Consider the following 11385-nt stretch of genomic DNA (forward strand, 5'->3'; position numbering starts at 1 on the left):
ATGCTTTTGAACTGTGGTGTTGGAGAAGACTCTCGAGAGTCCCTTGGTCTGCAAGGAGATCCAACCAGTCCATTCTAAAGGAGATCAGTCCTGGGTATTCTTTGGAAGGAATGATGCTAAAGCTGAAACCCCAGTACTTTGGCCACCTCATGCGAAGAGTTGACTCATTGGAAAAGACTCTGATGCTGGGAGGGATTGGGGGCAGGAGGAGAAGGGGACAACAGAGGATGAGATGGCTGGATGGCATCACCGACTCGATGGACGTGAGTCTGAGTGAACTCCGGGAGTTGGTGATGGACAGGGAGGCCTGGCATGCTGCAATTCATGGGGTCGCAAAGAGTCGGACACGACTGAGTGACTGAACCGAACTGAACCACACGGTATCAATGCTGTAAGAAAGGGGTACTGAAAGGGGAGTACTTGAAGATGAGCTTTTCATCCAAGGACATGTGAGCCATATACTGACCTATGCCTCCTCTTTCAAAAGTTTGCAAGCATTACCACGTAGAGCAAATCATAGAGCCAAAGTCTTTGAAAGAAAAACACACAAAAATGATAACATGGAACTAACGTAGCACTGTAAAGGATCTTAGAGAATGTCTGTGTCCATGCTCTCATTTGACAGGGTTTAGAGAATCAAACTCCAAAGATGCAAAGTGGTTTAACTAAGAATACACAGTGACACGTTTTAAAATAAGTTTTTACTTATGTCTTTACTGGCTGTGCTGGGTCTTTGCTAGTGCTTGGGTTTTTCTCTAGTTGCACCGAGTGGGGGGCTACTCTCTAGTAGCGGTGCACAGGATTCTCACTGTGGGGGCTTCTCTTGCTGCTGAGCACAGGCCCTAGGACTTCAGTAGTTGTGGTTTCCGGGTTCTAGAGCAGAGCCTCAGTGCTGCTTAGTCACTCAGTCGTGTCTGACTCTTAGTGACTCCAAGGACTATAGCCTGCCAGGCTCCTCTGTCCATGGGATTTCCCAGGCAAAAATACTGGAGTTGGGTGCCATTTCCTTCTCCATCAGGCTCAACAGTGGCACATTTTTAACGGGTAGTGGTACAAACACCTCTAACCACAACATTATTCTTCTGTGTTCCTACAGCATCTTATCCATACTAATTACCATGCTATACTAAAATCCTACTTAAATGTCTGTCCTCTCCCCTTCTGGACTGGAAGATCTCAGTGGACAAGGCCTACGCCCAACTTAATCTTATATTCCCAGCACCTGGCTTGTGTTTAAACACACAAGTGAACTGAACATATCCCAGTTAACTCTTTTGTAAATTTGAGGGGAAGGTATGAGATTCTGGGAAACTTGCTATTTTGGCCTCCATTCCGAACTTGGGTACAGAAAGACAGTAAACAATCTTAGGCAGACAGGGACACTAAGGTAAAAATGCATCCCTGGGAGCAAGCTCATCCTAATACTACAGTCCTACTAACTTTATTATACTGTTGGAGTTTGATGAGTAGGCTCTAAGAGTCTCCTTCAATCATTTTACAATGATCTTTGCTGAAATAACAATAACACAAATAAGAATGAAATTATTGGTGGAAATACAGTGCAATATTATGCTCAAGTGGTTCTTTTTGAAGCATTCACAACTCCACAATAACTCCTTAAAAGAAGTAAACACAACAGAATTTTCAGAGTAAAAGGGTTAAATTTAAGGAATCTACTGATAGAGTAATTAAAGAGTGAGAAGATGAGAATTCTGGTCTCCATTCTCTCACTAACCTCTTATTTGACCTTGGGCAAACCATTCCATTTCTCTGGGCTTAGAAGAAAGCCTTAGAAGTTCTAGATCCTAGTTCTCAGTAAACCTGAACAAGCCACTTTGCCTCTTCAGATCCACATTTCCCTCATTTATAAAATAATCTGGATGATATAACAGCTCTAAAAACTTAGGATTCTAAGCTATAGGCTACTGTTGCTATAACAATGAAATTCTATGGAATCAGTATGTTTGTATTAGAAACAGGACATATCGATAAAACATCTGGCAGAGAGAAGCCTCAGACCTCACTTGAGCTTCCCACCCCAAGTTTCAATTCAAATATTTCTCTTGAATTACACCCAAGCACTGGTCCAGGCTACTGTACTTTGAATTCCCCTATTCTTAATGAAATGCCCAAAGACAGACCAGAGAAGAATGGAAACACGTGCTTCCCAGATAACAAACACATCAAGCTGGTCTCATGGTGGTCTCCCTCTTTTCTACCGGTGCACTTTGCTTATGCCATCCACTGTCTGGACTGAGCAAACTTGTCTCTTTTGATTTAAATCCTTTGAAGCTCAGTTCAAATCTCACTATTTCCATTCTAGCCCACATCCATCTCTCCCTCTTTCAAACATCCACAATACACCGTTGTAGTAGAGATTAAATGATATTTGTAAAGAACGTGGCACCACACATGACATATAGCAGTGGCTCAAAAAAGGATCGGAGTTGGTGCTTTACCACACCTTTAGCACTAATCACATAACCTTTAATTCAGTGCATCCTAAATTTAATGTGCTTGTGAATCACCTGGAGGTCTTATTCAAATGCAAATTACAATTCTGTAGGCGTCAAGTGGGACCTGATAATCTGTAGTTCAAAAAGCTCCTGCTTAAGAAGGGTTCTGTGCCCATCAGTCTTTAGACAAGTTCATTGCCGAACCATTGTCTATTTGTGCCTTTTAATTAATATTGCTGTGTATTAAAGAATAAGCAAGTCCTAATGCCCAAAGTATATTAAAAGTAGAGGTAGTGTGTGTATATGTGTATATGTATATATAAGGCATGTGTGTGTGTGTGTGTGTGTCTTAGTCACTCAGTCGTGTGTGACTCTGCAACTCCAGAGACTGTAGCCTGCGAGGCTTCTCTGTCCATGGGATTCTCCAGACAAGAATACTGGAGTGGGTTGCCATTTCCTTCTCCAGGGGATCTTCCTGACCCAGGGATCAAATCCATGTCTCTACGTCTCCTGCATTGCTAGGTGGGTTCTTTACCATCTGAGCCATCAGGGAAGCCTATATAATGTATAATATATATATTTTAGAAAATTTATGAATTATTGCCTAGCTAAAACAATTTATGACATTTTGATTCCACTTGTTTTACTTAGTATGAATAGAATGCTAGATTTCTAATTTATATTCACATAAAAAACTTTGATATAGTTCTATGTATTTTGGCATTTAGTATTACTGATAAAAGTAAAGAAAATTTATTATCTTAGTGATTGAAAGGAGAAGGCAATGGCACCCCACTCCAGTACTCTTGCCTGGAAAATCCCAGGGATGGCAGAGCCTGGTAGGCTGCAGTCCATGAGGTCGCTAAGAGTCGGGCATGACTGAGTGACTTCACTTTTACTTTTCCCTTTCACGCATTGGAGAAGGAAATGGCAGCCCACTCCAGTGTTCTTGCCTAGAGAATCCCAGGGACGGGGGAGCCTGGTGGGCTTCTGTCTATGGGGTCGCACAGAGTCGGACTCGACTGAAGCGACTTAGCAGCAGCAGCAGTGATTAAAAAAAAATTCGAATGAGGCTTGAAACTTCCAACCCAATTCTGAGGATATAAAGAAATACTATGCTGTAAAAAAAAAGAAAAAAATCCAGGAAATTAAAAAGTGATACAGTATTATTAACTCAAGTACACATTTTGTTCAAATTTCACAAAATTTTATGCTAGTGTCCATTATTTGTTTTCATACCCTATTCAAGACTCCATATTGTATTCAACTGCTTTGAGCAGCTTCAGTTGCATGCAACAAATTGTGATAAATTCTCTTTTCATTTTTATTCTATTACAAATAGTTTCTAATTTTCCTTGTTATGGCTTCTTAGATACACCCATCATTTAAAAGTAGACATTTAATTTCCAAATACATGGGATTTTGTTTAAAGTATCTTTAATACTAATTTCTCATTTTGATACTAATTTCTCACTTAACTGCTTTCTTCTCTGCAATTACCCTCTGTTTTTTTCAGTCTTTTATTGAGACATGTGATGGCTAAGTTGTGCATTGTGCTTGAAAATATGTGGATTATTTTCAAATATCTTTTGATATTGATTTCTAACATAATTCCATAGTGATAAGAAAACAGACTCCATATGATTTTAATACGTTTAGACCGTGAAACTTTTGCACCTTGTTTTGTGTCCCTGGATATGTTCCAGTGTCTCCCAGTTTACAGTCTATGGGAATTTACATAGAAATTGTAGTTCCTACAAATTCTGTTGTTGTGTAAAAATTGTATACATCTAATTATGTTGAATTGGTTCATAGTGCTTTTCAGGTCTACTATATCCTTCTGTTTCTCTGTATATTCATTCTATTAATTTTTGAGTGTTTGATACTTAAACTTCAACTAAAATCTTACATTTATCTACTTAAAAAAATAATTGTAATACATAGTGGAACTATATGTAACCTTCTGTATTTTCCAAGTCTCCTGTAAATGCGTTACCATACTTTCATAATTAAAAAAATTAAAAACAACAACAAAGACAAAAGTAGAGGTAGTAAGTTCAGTTCAGTTCAGTCGCTCAGTCGTGTCCAACTCTTTGTGACCCCATGAATCGAAGCACGCCAGGCCTCCCTGTCCATCACCAGCTCCCAGAGTCTACCTAAACCCATGTCCATCAAGGTAGTAAAATGATCCCTTAATAAATTTAAAAATAAAAAGAAAAGCTCCTGTTGATGCCACCTCTATTGATCCAAGAACCATAGTTCTAATAGGAGGGGAAGTTTCTGGAAACTTTTTAAAATGTATTTATCTTGTCTATTTACCCAGACAGAAAGATCTTAGAAGAGAGGTACTATGTCTCATTTTTCTTAGCATATATACCCTATACAGAGGTGTTCAATAAACATCTGTGGATTTACCAATCTGCAGTCTCTAGATACTCTAGATAGTCCCTAGAACACCTATACCATCCTGATTTTCAAATTCAAACACTGAGACATTTGATGTTGAAAAAGCACTTGGTCACTGGAATTAGTTTCACAGGAACAGAGGCAGGGAAGAATCTGAGAGAAAACTTACCTCATAACCAGTGAGAATATAATACACAGAAAAAGTAATATATACAATTAGATGCTTGTTCCTTGTTTAAGCACAAAGGTCATTAAAATGCAGTCTTAACTGGACTTCAAATTCAGGTACAAACTGTGAAAGAAAACATGCATTTTCAGGCATGTGTGTGTGTGTGTGTGTGTGTATACACACAATATACATATATATTATTATATATTAATACAGCTATTATCATATAATAGTAATTTCTTAAAATAAATTATTATAATTACAGTAATAATTAACTAAAAAGGTATATAATGAGCTTGATATCACTTTTTAGTGGAACAGAAACATTTTTCAATGATTCTTTAATGTGCAATTAATCTCAAGGCCTCAGGCACCCAATGAAAACACATTTCAAGCAAAAAAGAGAGAGAGAAACACCCTCCAATTTTCCCATCAACCTGGTTAGTGATAAGATCCCCAAATTCCATTGCCCACAATTATGCTACAGAAATTCAAAAGAATCAGCTTGTATCAAGGCTGCCTATTTTAAGCCCCCCTTTAGATTTCCAATTATTGAAATACTTGTTAAAACTCCATAATTCAAATGGGACCAAAATTCTTAAATTTTACTGGGAGGCTATACTTTGACTTCCTATTCAAGCACCAAGAAAATAATATCAGGCATGTATGACACTTGCTCACAGAATACTATGTAGGTAGCTTAAACTGTGAGACAAATTTACTAAAATCAACCTTTAGAACAAACAATACCTTTTAAAGTCACTGAGCTTGTCATAAACAGGCATCTGCTTCTTAACTCATAGAAACTTTTCAATAAAACGACTCAGCAATATTTAACTGAGATGTTTTTAACAAACATAGACACCTTAGAAGAAGACAGACTCTGCAAGTCTGAGAACTGCTGTTAAGCACAGAAACACAGAAGCACAGAACTGTTATCAAGCACTAGACTCAAACTGGGTTTATGAGTTTTAATAAATCAACATTATTACTTCAGAGAAAACAGTTGGGAGTCAGGCCATAGGAAAATGGCCTCTACTACTTTCATCAGAAGTCTAGTCTCCAAGGCAAGGTAAATTTTGTGGTTTATGCCAGGTAAGTAGTCTTCCTAGAGAATAACACTACCCAAGGAGAGTTTCAAATCTCAAGCCACTGAAGCAGTTATAAACACATACCCATACAAATGAGTATCTTCCTACCTGTGGGTACCTAACTGGTAATTAGATCCAAAACAAATGCCTTCAACAGGGTAGGAGAGCAGGAGCGTGTACAGGAGGATCAGATTCTTGCATAAAAAATGAAGCACTGATTTCATTCTCGTTTCTCCCCTCCTTTTCCTGGCCTTTCTTCAGGACTCAGCCTTTGTGAAGCTTTCTCCAATGACTTTAACTCTCACTAATCATTACATCTATTGAATGCCTGAAACATTAGTCTCAACTAATTATTCTAGATTCCTTTTTCTTAACTGTTTTATGTTTCCGTTTTGTCTCTCAAATTAGAGTCTGAGTTCCCTGTAAGGTACACTGCCTAGCCTCTAGAGGGAGCTAATTATTAATATTACTAATAATAAAATAATAATAATAGGAGGTAATATAATGGAGTGGCAATAATGGAGTCAAATAGGCCTAAGCTCAAATTCTAGTCCTACCATTTGAATGTGAACACATTACTTACTTTCTCTAAGCCTCAGTTTGGTGGTAAAAATTTGACAAGAGATCTATTTGAACACCTAGTACAAGGTTTGTCATATAACAATGCTCAAAAAGCTTAGCTACCTTTCCTTCCCACTTAATAAGCACTTGTTGATTTTGAACTGAGTTAGAGTAATTCTCATAGGGTACTGCCAATGGCACCATTGTACACTCTCTTACCTTCCCCATTACACTCTTCCTTGTGTCTTTGTCATTTCCTTACAAAGGTCCCTTTAGATTTTCTACTCTGCCGTCCTAAGAAAAAGCCAACTGCACAAGTCACTCAAGTGACTATTTAGAATGGTCATGTTTACCAGCCAGCAAGAGGGCTTCTCCACATCTACATCTCACTTTCATCACCCCCACGCCAGCACTCTCTCCTTGTAGGTCTCCCAGTAAGAAAATGATAGAGAAAACCAGAGAAGTCAGAAGAGGAAATGGAGATAAATAACTCAGTGGTCCCTCTGTGCCTGCCTCTTGGGAGGAAAGACTTAGGGCTAGTCTCCAACCCCAACTCTAGTGAGGAAAGGAAAAACCACCAACAAACAAGCCAAAAAAAAAAAAACCACACAAAAACAAAACGAAACCCTTTCCATGGTCCAGAAGAAAAAGCAACCCCTTTCCCTCACCTCTTCATTTCTTCAAGCCCTTCACCAGTCAATTCCACTATCACCTCCCACCCCAACCATGCGCCCCTGGGTCAATTTCCTCCTCCATAAATTAGAACCTCTTTTAACGAATTTGTCTTAAACAGACCTCATTCATGCTTTTATCAACTAGAGGTCACATAGTGCCCCAACCTTCACCATTCCAAGTTGGAATATCCCTTTTAAAAAATAGAAAAGAATAAAAGAAGAAAAAAATGTTTAAGTTCCCCATCTACTGCATTAAGGCAGATCTCTTTTTATTTGTGACCCTTTAATGATCCAGAATATTTTACCTCGGTCATTATCCTTTAGACTGGAAAAAGCCACCATCACTTCCACCCCAAAACACTAATACCCCCTTCCAAAAAAGATTTTATTAAGCCACATATCCCGACTCCCCCCCCTTCCCCCCCTCCACACACACTCACACACCTGGGGCTGCACAAAATACAAGAATCGTACTATTCTTAAACGATTTCCCCATGCTGTACAGGTCCGTGTACACCTGGGCTCCCACATCTGTGATCTGATCAACCCTGATGTCAATACTGACATCAGCCTTCAACCGACCAGGTGAAAAATTACCTTTGCCCTCTCCACCTCACCACCCCGCCCCTCAAAATACCTATTTTAATCCCTTACTCGCCCCCCACCCCCCGGCTTCATGAAGCAGAACCCATTTTATTGGCCTTAAATGTCCCTCCGGAGCCTCGGGACCCTTTTCACCTCAGCTTTTGATGTATAGAGGCAGAAAAGTCTGTCCCCTCCGCGACCCCTCAGAAAGAAGAAGAAGAAAAAAAAAAAAACAAACTACTTCTTACGACTCTTCCCTATTGGATAAAGTAGCTCCAGCATATTATGAGGGATTGAGTCAACTGAGGGGCTGTTTTACCTCAGACTTCACCTTTCGAAGCCGATCACTGCCTCCCCCGCCCCCTCCGCACGCGCGCTCGCAGGACCTGTCCTCACCGCGGGCCCCCAGACCCTGGTTTTCGTCGCTGTGACACCTCCCTGGGCCCCGGAGCAGCTTCCGCGCGGCCCCCGCGCCCCCAGCCCGGAGCCCCTGGCGGCGGCGGCGGCGGCGGCCGGACACCTACCAGTCGGTGTGCGGCTCGTCGACCACCAGCAGCACCTTGGCCTTCCTGGCGGCGGCGGGCGCGGGCGCGGGCGCGTCCACCAGGCCCGCCGAGGCTGCGGTCTGCTTCACCGCCTGGGACAGCGAGCTGAAGAAGCTGCTGCCCACCGACGGCGCCGGGGTCGGCTGCGGCGCGGGCTGCGGCGCGGGCGCCTGGGCGGGCGGCGGCCTCCGCTCGGGGCCGGGTGAGGCGGCCGGGGGCGCCGACGAGGCCGAGGCCGCGCCCGGGCCGGGGGGCGGCGGCGGCGGCTGCTGGGGCTCCGGCCGCTGCAGGTCGGTCATGTAGCCATTGGGCAGGTTGGCGATGAAGCTGCTGTCCGACAGCCGGCGCCGCAGGAAGTTCATCATCTGGCTGAGAGGCTGGGGGCGCGCGGGGCGGCGGGGCCGGGCGGCGCAGAGGGCGAGACGCAGGCGGCGGCGAGGGTCTGAGGCGGCTGAGGCGGCTGAGGTGGCCCAAGCTCAGTCCGCGACGCGCGAGCCCAGCAGCAGCCGGGGAGGACTGGGCCAGGCGGGCGGGGCGGCGCAAGGCTCAGCGCCAGTGAGCGGGCGGGGCCGGGGGCGGGGCCACGGATCGCCCCGCCCCTCTCCGCAGAGCCGGCACCGCCCCCGATTCTCCGCCAATGCCGCTAGCGGGGAGCCTCCGGTCTGCGGGGTCTGGGGACTTGGGGTCTGCGGGGTCTGGGGACTCGAGGTCCGGGGAATGCCAGGGCTCCTGCGACCTGGGCGCGGCTCTGTGGGGAGGGCGTGGAAGCCAGTCCTGCTCCCCAAGAAGTGGGTAAGGGGAGCCGAGAGCCCCTATCCCTTTTTTGACTGGGGGAGAAAAGAACCGTGTCCCACCCGAGATGGAGGCTAGGGAAACTGTCCCCATTGGGAGCGAAGAGAAATGTCAGCTTCCCCACCCTGAGGTGAGAGAGGAGCCATTCCTCTCTCGCGTGCGGACACGCACATGCACACACACACACACACACACACACACACACACAAAGGCGGGAATGAGAAAGAAAAGAACCACCTCCCTTCCCAAAGCAGGGGAAAAGTGCCATCTCCCCAACCCCCAGGTGAGGGAGAAAGGAATAATCCACCCCCAGTAACACACACGCACGCACGCACGCATACACCCTATAGTGAGAAGAAAAAGAACTATCCCTTGCTCAATGCTGGGAGAGAAAATCACCCCCCACCACACACCCTAAGGTGACAAGACCTCGTGAGGAAGCCAAGGGTCATCTCCTCCACTTTGGGGAGTAAGGGGGTGGGGGATAGGCTCTCTGCACCCATCTTAGAAGGGTGTGTGAGATGCACTTTCAGCACCTGCGCCTTAGAGATGCCTCACCCTAGAGCACGTATCCTCTCTTCCTTCTCTTCCTTAAGAGAGAGAAAAGGTGAGAGGCTGGAGATGCCCTTCCCCCAGGAGGAGCCCCCCCAAAGTGAGACATCTAAGACTCCCCCACCCCTTCTCTATCCTTGCTAACAGGTGTTGGTACATCCTGTGTTCTGCCAAGAAAGTCTCCTGTTAAAGATCGATGTCTTTTTTCCAGTTCATTTATTGGCCAGATCTGCCTTGACCTCCGTGGAGTTTTTCTGATTAAGGCCTTCTCATGCACATTCCCTAAATTTTGTATGCCCTCCACCCCCAGACCTTTGTTTTCACCTCTCAGGAGATATACTTAGTCCCCACATTGAATTGGAGCAGGCCACAGCATATACACATTATATTCAGACCACTCTGAGTGATGTGTGACCTTTGGCAAAATCAGACCTCCCAGCCTATTTTCCTCAGCTAGTAAAAGGAGATCACGCTTTACAAAAGTGTCACACAGAGCCAGTGAGATCATGTATGTAAAGCACCTGGCACACAGTAAGTATTCCAGGAGTGGTGGCCAGATTCTTACTCTTATTGGAACTCAGTGCTCAGTAAGTTAAGTATATACTGGATTGAATGGAATCACTGAGCAGCTTGGCACTAATGTTGGCAGGCAGTCTTTGCTTCCTACATCCCAGCTGGCACTCAGCTTGAGAGCTGGAGATGCACAGTCCAGCCCTGAGCCAGAAACCCAGTGATGCCCGAGAGGTTTTCGGTCAACTGTAGTAATACAGCGGTCCTCCCGTCTCCTCCCTGGCTTTCCTGATAGCTCAGTTGGTAAAGAATCCTCCTGCAATGTTGAAGACCTGGGTTTGATTCCTGGGTCGGGAAGATCTGCTGGAGAAGGGATAGGCTACCCACTCCAGTATTCTGGCCTGGAGAATTCCATGGACAGTATAGCCCATGGGGTCGCAAAGAGTCGGACACGACTGAGCGACTTTCACCCATCTCCCTAATGACGTGATTAGAAAGTGGCCCCTGTTTGTGAGTTCATTGTCCATGTGGGCTAGAGGAAAGAGTAGGGAGGATCAATCACCACAATAAGATGTGGGAACACTGTCATACAACAAGGGATTCATTCTGCCTGTGAGGCTTAGGGATGGCTTCTCAGAGCAGGTGGCATTTGTGATGGGTCTCGAGGCAGCTGTAAGAGTTTACCAGCAGAGAAGTGGAGAAAGCATGCAGACAGGGAAGTCCTAGAGGAATGTGCCTTGATGACTCCTCCAGGAAACCTTTCCTCAGTCCCCACGTTGCACTGTTTCATTGCCTGTGCTTGGATTCATCAGAGTTCCTGAAGAAATGATAACAGAATATTCTGATGACTAGAATATAAGCATCTCAAGGATAGGATTGGGTCGTGGTCATCTTTGGACCCCAGCATCAAGCACACTGCCCGATACATAGCAAGGAGTCTGCTGTTTTACAATCCAGCTGTACCCAACTTAGTTCTTGAGTCTGTTGGAGAATAAAACTAGTAAGTCACTAATATGTTAAGTAAATAAACTTTGATTAATATAT

At 44.3% G+C, this 11385-nt stretch overlaps 1 protein-coding gene across 3 annotated transcripts in view; it reads right to left on the reverse strand.

Annotated features, from left to right (window-relative positions):
• Positions 1 to 9008, reverse strand: part of SYN2 (synapsin II) — a 190149-nt gene extending 181141 nt beyond the window's left edge. For 2 of the 3 annotated variants that reach the window (XR_009492416.1, XM_024983311.2), the window contains exon 1: positions 8467 to 9008. Coding sequence is in view for 2 of the 3 variants with exons in the window: in XM_024983311.2 (XP_024839079.1) it covers positions 8467 to 8852 (386 nt within the window). In the remaining variant the exon portion in view is untranslated. The remainder of the gene's footprint in view (positions 1 to 8466) is intronic. The other variant, XM_024983310.2, reaches the window with a different exon arrangement.
• Positions 9009 to 11385: the final 2377 nt, after the last annotated feature.

Source organism: Bos taurus, chromosome 22 (assembly GCF_002263795.3).
Source record: "Bos taurus isolate L1 Dominette 01449 registration number 42190680 breed Hereford chromosome 22, ARS-UCD2.0, whole genome shotgun sequence".
Classification (NCBI taxonomy): Eukaryota; Metazoa; Chordata; class Mammalia; order Artiodactyla; family Bovidae; genus Bos; species Bos taurus.